Source organism: Oryctolagus cuniculus, chromosome 3, assembly GCF_051225735.1.
Source record: "Oryctolagus cuniculus isolate XC-2025 breed Fujian yellow rabbit chromosome 3, ASM5122573v1, whole genome shotgun sequence".
Classification (NCBI taxonomy): Eukaryota; Metazoa; Chordata; class Mammalia; order Lagomorpha; family Leporidae; genus Oryctolagus; species Oryctolagus cuniculus.
In genome coordinates, this window is record NC_142869.1 from 65,213,158 (window position 1) to 65,227,631 (window position 14,474).

Genomic DNA, 14,474 nt, shown 5'->3' on the forward strand with positions numbered 1-14,474 from the left:
CAGAAGGGGTGGGCATTTGGTGTGGCAGTTGAACTGTTGCATGTGATACCTGCATTTTTTTTTTTTTTTTTTTTTTATTTTTTGTCAGGCAGAGTGGACAGTGAGAGAGAGAGACAGAAAGGTCTTCCTTTTGCCGTTGGTTCACCCTCCAATGGCCGCCGCGGCCGGCGCGCCGTGGCCGGCGCGCTGCGGCCGGCGCACCGCGCTGATCCGATGGCAGGAGCCAGGAGCCAGGTGCTTTTCCTGGTCTCCCATGGGGTGCAGGGCCCAAGCACCTGGGCCATCCTCCACTGCACTCCCTGGCCACAGCAGAGGGCTGGCCTGGAAGAGGGGCAACCGGGACAGAATCCGGCGCCCTGACCGGGACTAGAACCCGGTGTGCCGGCGCCGCTAGGCGGAGGATTAGCCTAGTGAGCCGCGGCGCCGGCCCTGCATTTGAGAATCTGGATGTGAGTACTGGCTTTGCTTTCCATTCCAGTCTTGCTGATGCGCCTCCTAGGAGGCAGCAGATGATGGCTGAAGTACTTGGTTCCTAGCCACCCACGTGGTAGACCTGGATTGAGTTCTAGGCTCCTGGTGTCAGCTTGGCCAAACCCTGGCTATTGGGGGCATTTGGGGGCTGAGCTGGCAGATGAAATTTTTTTTTTAAATTTATTTATTTGAAAGGCAGAGTTATAGAGAGGCAGAGGCAGAGAGAGAGAACGAGAGCTCTTCCATCCACTGGTTTACTCTTCATATGGCTGCAACCGCCCAATCCGGTCTGATCCGAAGCCAGGAGCCAGGAACTTCTTCCAGGTCTCCCATGCAGGTGCTGGAGCCCAAGGGCTTGGGCCATCTTCTGTTGCTTTCCTAGGCCAAAGCAGAGAGCTGGATTGTAAGTGGAGCAGCTGGGTCTTGAGCTGGCACCCGTATGGGATGCCGGTGATGCAGGTTGGCCTTTAACCCACTGCACCACAGTGCTAGCCCCGTGAATATCTATTACGGAGCCAGTTAAAAGCATCCCTTGGATGTGTGGGAAAAGGGCCAAGTACAATTAGAGAGGCAGGGCCCTGGGTATTCAGAGGTTGATATATGAGGGTACTTCAAAAGGTTTGTGGAAAAATGGAATTAAAAGATATTTGTTTTAGTGCATAAAATTTTAAAATCTAGGCAGATGTTTGGTGCAGTGGTTAAGCTGCTACTTGAGTAGCTTGTATCCCATATGGCAGTGCCTGGATTGAGTCCCAGCTGCTTTACTTCTCATCTGGTTTCCTGCTGATGCGCACACTGGAAGGCAGCAGGTGAAGTACTTGGATCCCTGACACCCATGTGGAGACCTAGATGGAGTGCCAGATTCCTGGCTTTTACTCTGCCCCATCTTTGGCTGTTGTAGGCTTTTGGGGAGTGAACCAGTGGATGAAAAATCTCCAGCTGTCTGTCTCAGTCTCTTTCTGCTTTGCAAATAATTGATAACAAATTTTTAAAAATCTGAAATCTATATGTAATTTTTTCAAAATGGGTACTTTTCATGAACTTTAAAAAAATTATTTGAAAGCATCAGAGAGAGGGCTAAATAGAGATCTTTTATCTGCTGGTTTATTCTCCAAATGGCCACAACAGTCAAGTGTGAACCAGGCTGAATCCAGGAGCCATGAATTCCATCCGAGTCTCTCACATGAGTGTCAGGGGCCCAAACACTTGGGCCATAATCCAAGATCTTCCCAGGCACATTAGCAGAAAGCTGGATTGCAAATGGAGTAGCTGAATCTCAAACTGGCACTCTGATAGGACATGCCAGTGTTGCAAGTGGTGGCTTAACCTCTGTGTCAAAATGGTGACTTCCTTTCCCTGAACTTTTTGAAGATTCATGTTACAGTGGTCTCTAATGAGAATTGAACTTGATGTATGACTTGGATTTACATACACAGGTGCCTCAAAAGGTTCTTAGAAAAATGGAATTAACAGATAAATTTGGTACAAAAACTTTGAATTTCATGTATAAATTTTTATAATATACATTTTCCATGAACTTTTTGAAGATCTCATTTTTTTTAATATGATAATTTTAGAAGTGTGAAAATGATCATTGCTGGGGCTGGTGTTGTGGCCCAGCAGGTTAAGCCACTGCTTGAGATGCCAGCATCGCATATCAGCACTGGTTAGAGTCTCAGCTGCTCCACTTCCAAAAGATGCTAAAAAGAAGGCCCAAATGCTTGGTCCATTGCCACCCATGTGGGAGACCTGGATAGAGATCCAGATTGTGACTTTGGCCTGGTCTGAAAGAAAGACAGATCCTTCTTTCTGTCTCTCCCTCCCTCTGGAACACTGCCCTTCAAATAAATAAGTAAATCTCTTAAAATATGTGTATATTTTATATATATAATATATATAATTGTTTATAGTATCATCATGCTACATGGAAATTTACTCTGGAATTTAATCAAGTCAAATTGATCAGTTCAATGTATTTTAGTCTAGAATATAATGAGCAATAATTATGTATGAAATTAATAGAAATTATGAAGGTTAAGATAAATGTTAAAAATTGTTCTGTGAATCAGTAATAAAAGACAATAGTTTTGAGGATGTAAAGTACTTGAAAAGTAAGTATACTTTAATTCTAAAAATTTTCCATATCTGTTTGTTACTTCTTCAGTGTTTTATGAGGTATTTTTCAAAATAGCATGGCTATTTTGATTGTCCTCAGTTGAAACAGAATATGCTCATTGTATTTTGTATGTTTTGCCACTCTCTATGTTTTGTAAGTTCAGAAATTGAAAGCCAGGAGATACTGATAGTTTGAGTATTATAGAAGTTTGAGTATTATAGAAGTATTATAGAAGCATCACATGACTAGAAAACAGAATCTTTTAAAAATTATTGAATTGTACATTTTATTTATTTATTTATTTATTTATTTTTTTTTTGACAGGCAGAGTGGACAGTGAGAGAGAGAGACAGAGAGAAAGGTCTTCCTTTGCCGCTGGTTCACCCTCCAATGGCCGCCGCGGCCGGCGCGCTGCGGCCGGCGCACCGCGCTGATCCGATGGCAGGAGCCAGGAGCCAGGTGCTTTTCCTGGTCTCCCATGGGGTGCAGGGCCCAAGCACCTGGGCCATCCTCCACTGCACTCCCTGGCCACAGCAGAGGGCTGGCCTGGAAGAGGGGCAACCGGGACAGAATCCGGCGCCCCGACCGGGACTAGAACCCTGTGTGCCGGCGCCGCCAGGCGGAGGATTAGCCTAGTGAGCCGCGGCGCCGGCCTTGAATTGTACATTTTATTTTTAAAAATTTTATTTTTATTTATCTGAAAGACAGAGGCATAGAAACAGATTGAGAGAGATCTTCTGTCTTTGTTCATACCTGCAATAGCCAGGGCTGGACCAGGCCAAAGCCAGGAGCCTGGAATTCAGTTCCATTTCCCATGTTGGTGACAGGGACCAAAGTTCTTGAGCCATCACCTGCTTCTCCCCAGGGTGCTCATTAGCAAGAAGCTGAAATGTGAAGTGGAGCTGGGACTCAAATCCCCGCACACCAATATTGGATTTGGGTGGCCCACGCAGCATCTTAGCAGCTGAGGCAAATGCCCACCCCAGAAAACAGAATCTTGAAGAGCATGTGATTGGAATAAATCTTCATGGAGTAACAACAGATTTGGAAAATTCTGTCACAGGGCAAGCCAGACTATTTTCTACTTCTTTAATACTCCTTGAAAGAATCCCAACATAAAAGATGCTTCACAAAGTATGATAAGTTGAGAAATTTAGTTCAGCGTTCAATAGCTCTATCTAAACGGTTCATGAGGCATCAGTATTACAGAATAGTTCAGTATGGCATTTCTTTTGCGGTGTCACTAAAGAAAAATGAATTGGTTGTATCTCACATTGTTAATTGAAAAATAGCACTTTGTATTGGCTTGGTTGTAGTTGGTTATGATACTGTTGTTTCTGGGAGCTAGTTTCTAATGTTTATGGTTCAAGCCTTGAGTAGCTTTACACTTTGGAGCACAGTGCTATTAGTGAGATGCAAAGAATGACACATTTTTAAGGAAAAAATGAGTAAACATAAAACATTTTGTTGGTATTTAAGTTTAAACACTGCTTTATAGTTTAAAAAATGCTCTTATTGTTGAAATGCTTACAGAAAAAGTAACTTTATAAATAAAAAATAATCCAAGTTCCAACCCTTCTCTTTCATTAGCAAAATTTTATGTTATATTTACTACTTATTATTTTATAAAGACAGTTTCCTTAGGGATGCATCCTTAATCTAAGTAGATTTGTGTTGTGATTAGAAATTTATAATAGTGTAATTTGTTGTGATAAATATGACTTATCTATTGATTAAGAAGTTAATGGTAGCATTTTAACAGTGTTTTAAATTTTAAGAGCTTGATATAAGTATCTAATTTATTAAAATAAAGGTAGGTATTATTCTTTAGTTCTCTAAAAAATTCCCTTCTTCATGTATACATTTTGCTATTTTTTGTGTTTTAAAAAATAAATCTTAAAAAGTAGTTTTTTAATCATAGAAAAATTTGTGCAATAGTTATTCCCTCTGCATCTATCAGCATTCCTTCAAACCAGTTCAAAATCGAGGTCCCTCAAAACACACGAGTCAAGATTACTTATTTTAGTGGCTTCATGAAAATACTTTTCCAGAGTAGTTGTTTTTCTTTTTTTTAAGATTATTTTATTTGAAAGGCAGAGTTACAGAGAGGGAGAGGAAGAAGCAGAGAGAAAGAGAGGTCTTCCATCCTTCTACTGTTCACTCTGGAGATGGCCACAATGGCTGGAGATGTGCCAATCCAAAGCCAGGAGCCAGGAGCCAGGAGCTTCTTCTGGGTCTCTCATTCAGTTGTGGGGGCTCAAGGACTTGGGCCATTTTCTACTGCTTTCCCAGGCCACAGCAGAGAGCTGGATCAGAAATGGAGTAGCTCAGACTTGAACCAGTGCCAATATAGGATGCCAACACTGCAGGCTGCAACTTTACCCACTACGCCTCAGCGCTGCCCCCAGAATAGTGTTTCTATGTGATAATTTCTTTTTGGCATTTCTTTAGGAAATTTATGTTCTTCTGAATTCAGAGAAAAATCATTTAAGAAATTGGAGGGCCGGCGCCGCGGCTCACTAGGCTAATCCTCCGCCTAGCGGCGCCGGCACACCGGGTTCTAGTCCCGGTCGGGGCGCCGGATTCTGTCCCGGTTGCCCCTCTTCCAGGCCAGCCCTCTGCTGTGGCCAGGGAGTGCAGTGGAGGATGGCCCAGGTGCTTGGGCCCTGCACCCCATGGGAGACCAGGAAAAGCACCTGGCTCCTGGCTCCCGCCATCGGATCAGCGCGGTGCGCCGGCCGCAGCGCGCCGGCCGCGGTGGCCATTGGAGGGTGAACCAACGGCAAAAGGAAGACCTTTCTCTCTGTCTCTCTCTCTCACTGTCCACTCTGCCTGACAAAAAATAAAAAAAAAAAAAATAAAAAAAAATAAAAATAAAAAAAAAAAAATAAAAGAAATTGGAAACATGTAGGAAAATAGAGTTCTTTGAGAGTTAAAGCTTAACAATCAACTAATGATAATATTGGTTCAAAGGGATCCACTAATGTCAATTGAAAGCACAGCAAGAAATACTGACATGCTGAGCTGCAGTTTAATGTTGCAGGTTAATTTCTAAGAACAGGACAGAAAAGAAACAAAACAGGACAAGAACATGTAGAGAAGTACCACAAGCTAATCAGTTTGGTGGTTTTTGTGGCCATTTTGTAAGGGTGCTTTTATGGCCTTGGATCTTATTAATTGTGAGTAGTATTTGCAAATAAATATTAATAAATGCATGTACAATGCATAATGTACTTTAAAAAATTCCTATGAATGATATTCCATGAAATAGGTTTTGGAAGCCAAAGAAATATACAAATTGGCATTTTCAGCATGTGATTCTCTGTAATGCTGTTTACGTCCCTAGAAGTTTCAAGTGTTATATTTTTATATTACCCAATAATATTTGCTGGTATTTTCTCATGTTTGAATATTAATGATATGCTACAGAGTATAGGAAAAGATATGACTATTGTGAATTACTTCTATAGGAAATCCAAAAATGATATAAAATCTTAATTAGTAAAAGCATTATCAATTTCAACAGCAAAATCAAAATCATAGTAAGCAAACAATATTTTCATCATTATTAAAGGATGAGTTTGTGTAATGTTCCATGTTCCATAATCCTTTGTATTGAAGACATTTTTGGTTGCACTCCTGATTTGACCAAAATCAGTGCAAAATGAAAGAAGCTTTCTTTATCTGGAATATTTGTCATAAACTAAAGATTAATATTAGATAGGGAAATTAATGCTTTTAAAAATGTTCTGAAATTTTAATATTAAATATGCATAGAATTATCTTTCAATATTTAAAAGATTTTCTTGACGTTAATTTTGTTAGGATTCCGTTTTAATATTTTCTGTGATGAAATGGCTCTATCATTTAGAAATAATTTTTATGCCGTTGAAGTATATAATATTATTGCAATAATCTTGATTAACAGTAATCAACCACATATTCTATCTTTTAAAATAAAAAAGCCCCTGAAACTTTTAGTATAATCATTTCACAAAAATGATTCACTGTCATGTTACCATTTAAAATATTATATTTTGAAAAATACTACTGAATATTCAATGCTTATGACTTAGGAAATTCCCAAGAATTCCATTTTCCCTTTCTTGAGGTTAATATGTTGGGTATTTAGAAAAACTGCTTGTTTTAGACTCATTCTGAATAGTTGAAGTGTCACTGACATTTATGTTTGTGTTAGTTCTGCTGTGGACTCTTTCCTCCTACATTATTTAAATTGCACAGCACTGCTTTGAAGAAAGTATTAATGTGTTTATCTTAACAGGAGGAGAAACTGAGACATAGACTTGCGTGTGGTCTTTTTAAGAATGGAAATGTACTTTGAACTCAGATTTTTTTCTGACTTTAAAGTTTCAAATTTATTTTCTTTCCACTGTTCATATCGTTTATCTAAAATATTCACTTGAAATGTATGGATAAGTGTGTTAATTTCAGCTATCATGAGAAATTTTTCTTAGTAGTAATGCAAAAGAAAAGGAGATTAGATTTGTATCCTTCAGTGCTTTTAAAAAGGATTTTTAAATGATTTTAGTCCTAACTGAATCATCTAGAAAGAATTGCAATCATATGATTTAGTATTATTCTGGTTTTGCATGTGGGTATTGTTTTAAAGCTCACAGTTGTATCTAATCTGTCTTTTAAACCTGAAATGCTCTTAGTCTAGAGCTGTGTTGTCCAAATCAGTAGCCACTAACCCTATGTGATTATTTAAATTTACATTATTTAAAATGAAATGAAATTACAAATTCAGTTCCTCAGTCACTCAAGCAACATTTTAAGTGTTCATATTGGCTCAGTGGCTTACTATTATGTCTGTACAGGCCATTTCCATCATAACATAATGTTTTGTTGCACAATATTAGTCTAAAATCAGATGTCTAATTTAAGATATCAGGGATTTGGTTCTTTGATGTTCCATGAAAGAGTATGTTGATTTGGATATAATTCTAAGACACTCTCCCTTTATGCCCATTTCTATTTTTTTCTCAATTCTAAAGTGTTGCAATATTTTTTTCACATCAGAAAATTCAACTTGTTTATTCTGAGAATTTATGATAATATTGAAATAATTGAAAAATATTTTAGTTCACAAACCAAGGTTAGTAGATGATTCATTTAAACATTTATAACTTCTTAAATATTGAATTGAGTTTTTAATGAAGAATCTGGTAACTGCTTTTGTGGCAGCATATTTTTAATTACATTTTTAACACAGTAAATGTGCTCTGGGTTGCCTTTTAAAGTAAATGCCCTGTAGAATGAATATGATATTTAATGAATCTAATTGACTACCAGAGGTCACTGAGAAGGAAAAGGTCCTGTTCCAGTTTTTCAAGAGGATTTTATCTTAGATGTTATATATTTTTCGTAACTATGTCTGTTTGTACTGAAGTTCAGCTTCTTTTGATGTTGCACCATAACTACTAATATGAAGCTTTACTAGTGATTACTTTTTAAATTAAACCCCTGTATTAAGTTGTAAAGTGACTTGATTATATTTTAAGTACAATGCTATAATAATGAAGTGTTTTAATTATAGTCCCTAGTGTAAGGCTATAACTCAGTAAAATTTTTACTTAAATTCTGTGTTTAGTTTATTTCTCTAAAGTTGTTTGAGTATAAGTAAAAACTTGGGGGGGGGGGCTAGTTTTTATAGTTATTTGAGAAAATTCCGTGGCTGCTCTCCCAGCTAGTGAGTTTTCCCCACATTTGCAGCAAGCTAATTGCTTCTGTTAATAAATAATCTAAAATCGATGCTGACAGCAGTTAATTGGCACAGAGATTTTATTTTGTAAAGCTCTTGGCTAACGACCTTCTTTAAATTAATAGCATTAAGTGCTATGAGGAAATAAATCTGAGGAATTGCCTGTCATTTGCTTGTCATGTCTAATAACTTCCAATAATGATGGCTGATAGATTTTTGCACATTCCATTATTGAAGTTGGTGCATGTAATTATTCTCCTCATTATATGTAAACAATTAGCAATATTTGGTATTTTCTTGCTGTAAAGCTGTTAAATACAAGTAACATATTAGAGGTTAGTAGCCATTTTAGAATCTGTATTTTAATTATTTACATGTAGGAAGTCTTTAATTATATCTAGATAATTTATATGCTGTTTATTTTAAGCCTTGTACTTGAATATTTTTTGAGTGGGACTTATAAAAATAAGTAGAGTATGTTTTAAAATGTGATAATTTATGGAAAAATTTGTTTGTAGCTTGAAGAAGTCATGGAAAAAGAAACTTATAAGACGGCTAAATTAATTCTTGAAAGGTTTGATCCAGACTCAAAGAAAGCAAAGGTAAGACTCCAGTATCACTACTATAATAAAATTGCATGTTGTAATAGGTCACTATAATAACACTATTATAATTGACAGGAATTTGAGCCGCCATCTGCTGGAGCATCTGTAACTGCAAGACCTGGACAAGGTAAATAACTTTGTAGAAACTGCTGCTCCTGTTGGAAAGATCCATATTTACCCAAGTGAGTTCTAAAGTGTGTTGGTGGTGTGTAAAAACATAGATAGAATGCTGCTATGTTAATTTATATTTGGCAGTTTGGGCTATTACTTGGGGTAGATGCCAATAATTTTATTTTGTGGGAATATATGTTAGGATGTCAAGTACTTGTTGAGATTAAATATATGATTGTTTTTAATGTTTTTGAAATTGAAGTAATTTCACCAATATTTTGTGAAATTTTCCCCCTTCAAATGATAATTTTTTTGGAATATCTATTATGATTAACATCCTTATATTTTTGATTTATTTTTATGTATGTAGTGATAATTTCTATCAAATTTGAAGTTTCTTCTAAATATTTTATTTAGGAAGAAAAATAATTTAGAAATGAGAAAAATTGAATTACTGCTATATAATAATGTTTTCTGTTCTTTAGTTTGCATTGCTATATTATTAGTGAAACCATGTATTATATCATTAACTATTATGTAAAATTTTAAGCATCATTATTTTAAGTGGTTATATAAAAGTGTCCCAAGACTGGCATATAAAAATATATTTGAGTTTGCATTGGCTTTCATCTTTGTTCTTTTCTCTAGACTCCTACAGTATGTAAGGCTTTTATTGCATTATAGAATATATTACTTTTAAAATTTTAACTACCATTCTTACAAGCTCATCAGAACTGTGGCCTGCTTTGTAAAGTTAGAATTACATTTGGAACTTGGAAAAGCAAATCCTTTTATAAATATTCACAAAGCCATGGATACTAAATAAGCTGCAGTAGTTTTAGATGTTCTGTCAGACAGGGTTTTGTGGGAAGAATCCCCTTCTCCACCTTTCTATAAGTAGGGCTTTGGCTTAGAGAAATTTCAGCTTTTTTTTTAACCTACTCATTTCATAAAAATAAAAGTTTATATGATTAAAATAGGCATATGGGAGTACTTTTTTCATGAAAAATGGAATTAAAAGATAAATTTATTTTGATGTAAGTACATATGAAGAATCTTCAAGAAGTAGATTAAAAATGCATATTTACAAAAAAAGGTTTATGTAGGTATTTGAAAGGCAGAGCTACAGAGAGAGGGAGAGATAGAGAAAGAGAGAGTGAGCTCACAGATTAGATTTTCTGTCTGCTGGTTCACTCCCTAAATGGCTGCAACCTGGGCTGGGCCAGGCTGAAGCCAGGAGCTTGTAACTCCATCCAGGTCTTCCACCTGGGTGGCAGGAGCTCTAGTACTGGAGCCATCATCCTCTGCTTTGTAGGCACATTAGCAGACAGCTGGATCAGAAGCAGAGTAGCAAGCGCTCAAATGAGCACTCTCATATGGGATGTTGTCACCCCAGACAGAGGCCTTACAACCTGCCGCACCACAGCATCTGTCTCTAATTATGATATCCTTATTTTACTAGTTCTCTTGCTGAGCCAGAACTGTTAATTGTGTGAAGGCAGCTTTTATTTTTTTGTTACTGGGTTGCTAATAATATCTGCTATACTCGGAGTAATTATAAATTTTGAAGATAATATTGATTTGCTTAGATTTTCACTAAGGGGAGTATCATGTTTACTGGGCAGTTAACCTATCTAACCAACAACCTTTTAATAGACTTCATTTTTTAGAACAGTTTTAGAGTTTATAGAAAAATTATAGAGCTCTAGTACAAGGAGTTTTTAGATAGTCTTATTCAAAGATTCCCCTATTAACATCTTAACAACAGTGTAGTACATTTGTTGAAGTTTGATATACTATTGTTAACCAAAGTTTGGATTTTCTTTGTTTCTACTTAATGTCCTTTTTATTGTTCCAGGATCCCATCACTATTACTACATTGCATTTAACTGTTGTGCCTTCTTAGGTGGCTTCTTAGGCTGTAACAGCTTCTCAGAGTTTTTTCTTTGTATTTGATGATCTTGATAGTTTTGCCCTAATCATTTCTTAAAATAACTTTTTTTTTGTTCAGGTGATAATTTGTTAAGCATTCACACCAACATGCATCTTATATCAGATGCTGCAAATACTGTAGTAGTCAAGAGTCCCATGATAAGATTCTCAACTTCTGGGCCCCTATCCTCTTCCCCTCCCCACTGACACCCTTTTAGTTCTCAACACTGTCTCTCTGTGCTGAACGCTCATTAAGTAACTTCAAATTCTCCAGCACACAGAACCCGGAACTCGGGTACCATTTGCACCACCCAATAATCCAAGGTTCCCAAATGGCTGGGAGCCCAAGATACTATAACCCTCATCATTACTGGGGCAAAAGACTGGAGAACTGGTTGTTGATTACACTCGGAGGATTCTGGGAGTTGGAGTTCCTGTGACCTGACAGGGTTATATCTGAGATTTTGGGATGCTAGTACCTTTTGTCACTCCCTCAGAGCTAGGAGCATGGGCACTCTTTTCCTTCCTCCTGTCAGAACCAGAAGTTAAACTCTCAGCTGCTTCCACCCTCAGATTCATGAGTGGAAGATCTCAGCCCTGCCCCCTTTCTGTGATGTCAGGAGTCCAGACTCTTAGTTCCCTTTTCTCTCAGACCTGGGAGTCTGAGCCTCTACCTTCTCCTCCCTCATATGCAAGAGTATGAGTTTGTTATTTAGTCTTCCATACACCAACACTCACCATGGTTACCATCATGATCACTAACTGATAATTTCTTTCTTTTTTTTCTTTTTTTCTTTTTTGACAGGCAGAGTGGACAGTGAGAGAGAGAGACAGAGAGAAAGGTCTTCCTTTGCCGTTGGTTCACCCTCCAGTGGCCGCCGTGGCTGGCGTGCTGCGGCTGGTGCACCGCGCTGATCCGATGGCAGGAGCCAGGTACTTATCCTGGTCTCCCATGGGGTGCAGGGCCCAAGCACTTGGGCCATCCTTCACTGCACTCCCGGGCCACAGCAGAGAGCTGGCCTGGAAGAGGGGCAACCGGGACAGAATCCGGCGCCCTGACCGGGACTAGAACCTGATGTGCCGGCGCCGCAAGGCAGAGGATTAGCCTAGTGAGTCGCGGCGCCAGCTACTAACTGATAATTTCTTACAAGGAATTTTTATCAATGGATGCTTCATCTTAGAAAATCATTGTCATTTTTTGCTATAAAAGAGTAAGCATAAAAAGTAGATATACACATTGAATAGTGGTGTTATAGTTCTTTAGAAATCATGGATAACTGCTAAATAGAAAGACTTTATATCCTTATTAGATTAAAAAATAATAAAGTTGGAAATCAGATGAAAATGGAATTTGCCCTAGTATAAATTCCTGAATAGGACAAATTCATTCTGTAGGATAAAGAAATCTATATTTGAGGATGACAAAAAATTACACTTCTTTTTTTTTCTTTTTTAAAGATTTTGTTTATTTATTTGAAAGGAAGAATTACAGAGAGAGATATCTTCCATCAGCTGGTTCACTCCCCAGATTGCTGCATTGGCCAGGGGGCTAGGCCAAAGCCAGGAGTCAAGAGCTTCATACATGTCTCCCACGTGGGTGCAGGGACTCACGCACTTGGGCCATCTTTTGCTGTTTTCCCTGGTGCATTAGCAGGGAGCTGGATTGGAAGTGGAGCAGCTGGGTCTCGAACTGGCACCCGAATGGGATGCTGGCACTACAGGTTGGGCTACTTCCCATTGGGCTACAGTGCTGGCCCCAGATTAAATTTCTTTTCAAGATTTTTTTATATAGAAGTAAGTTTGATTTTTATGCACTATATTCTGATTTATTGATTTTTTCAGTGAATGTTTATGAGTGTCTGCTATCTATTACAGGCCCTGGGGACATAGCCGTGTACAAAATAGACAAAAAAAATTGTTGTTTTTTTCTTGAACCTTCTCTCACCACCAATAAAACCCAGAACACTTGTTAATTTTAGGTGAACTGAGATTTTTTGCCCACTTTTGAAGGGGCATTGTCTAATAACACACATTTGGTTGTTGGCATTGGTGGAGATGGTAATCAAGTGAGAGGTTTGTAAAGGAAAGGTAATACTCAGACATCAAGCCTAGGTTCTTGGTTAGCCTCTGACATACCAGATTGACCCTCTTCTAATCTGGAGATTGTCCTTCTCTACTTGAAAAATCTGGATTTATTTTTTAAAAATATTTATTTCAGTTATATAAGTGAAAGGCAGAGTGACAGAGTAGATTTCATTTAATTATAGGGCTGGTCTTCCTTTTTAGGATCTATTTGTGATTTCCTCTGAGTTTTTATCATTACTGGAGAAAGGAAGGGATGGTAATGAGAGTGAAAGAACAGTGAAGAACACTGCAAGCCAAGTTCTCTTCCCTTGTGAAAATCCCTTAACATGTGGGAAATGGTATATGCTACTATGACAAAGTGTTGTTCAAGAATTGCCACCGAGGGCTCCCTGTATGTTCAACTCCTGCAGTCTTTTACATGGTGCACAACAGGGACATCAATGGGCAGACATGGGTGTCTGAGAAATATCCTCTGCTGGGCGGTTAACAGACCAAAAGGAACCACATCAAATCTGGAAAGTCATGCAAGTGTACCTTTTTCTTTCTCTAGTTCTTTGCTCAATTCAGTGACTCACAGAGAATAAAGTATGGAAAGGTGGAAACAGTAACTTTTAAAAAATAATCACTAGAAAAATAGTGGAGAGATCTGACAGACAATACCTAAAGGAGTGATCTAAGTTAACTTTGCCAGTGATAAGTCATCTTTGTACCATGTATCTCCTGATAAATGCATTAAGAGGGCCATTACTGGGGAATTCTTACACAAAACCTGTAACCCCAGTCTTACCATGAGAAAAACATTAGACAGTTTCTAAATGAAGGACATACAATAAAATACCTGAACAGTGTCTTCAAAGCTATTGAGGATATGAAAAGTAAAGAAACAGTGAGTAACTAATACAGACCAGAGGAACCTACGGAGACATGATGACCAAATGTAATGTGGCATCCTGGAACAGAAAAGTGATGTACATGGAAAAATTGGTGAAATCTGAATACATTCAGGCTTTAGTTAATAATATATTAAATATTAATTTCTTAATTTTGACAAATGTATTTAATATTAAAAGAAAATAAGTGAAAGTACAGGATTTCACTATATTCTCTTTGCAACTTTTCCGAAAACCTGAAATTACTCCAAAATAAAGTTTATTTAAGAAATACTTCATCTGATGGGGGGTTGTGGAGAGAAAGACAATAAATTAGTGTTAAATAGTGAAAATAAAGGATGGTGAATAGGAAATACCTTGAGTGAGGGGAGATGGAAGGATTTTTTAAAAAAAATATTAAAAAACTCTTTTCTACCTCTATAAAAGGCAGTCAGCTAGAGCCAGAGGGGCAGAGATCTTTAATCCACTGGTTTACTTCTCAATGCCTGCAACAGCTGATGCTGGGCCATGACAAAGCCAGGAGCCTAGAACTCAATACAGGC

The 14,474-nt window shown here is 37.8% G+C and overlaps 1 protein-coding gene across 14 annotated transcripts in view; it reads left to right on the top strand.

Moving 5' to 3' along the window:
* Positions 1 to 14,474, top strand: part of LNPK (lunapark, ER junction formation factor) — a 105,109-nt gene that overhangs the window by 38,115 nt on the left and 52,520 nt on the right. For all 14 annotated transcript variants that reach the window (XR_011387247.2, XR_011387249.2, XR_016230781.1 and 11 more), the window contains 2 exons: positions 8,828 to 8,911; positions 8,990 to 9,041. Coding sequence is in view for 10 of the 14 variants with exons in the window: in XM_008258775.5 (XP_008256997.2) it covers positions 8,828 to 8,911; positions 8,990 to 9,041 (136 nt within the window). In the remaining 4 variants the exon portion in view is untranslated. The remainder of the gene's footprint in view (positions 1 to 8,827; positions 8,912 to 8,989; positions 9,042 to 14,474) is intronic.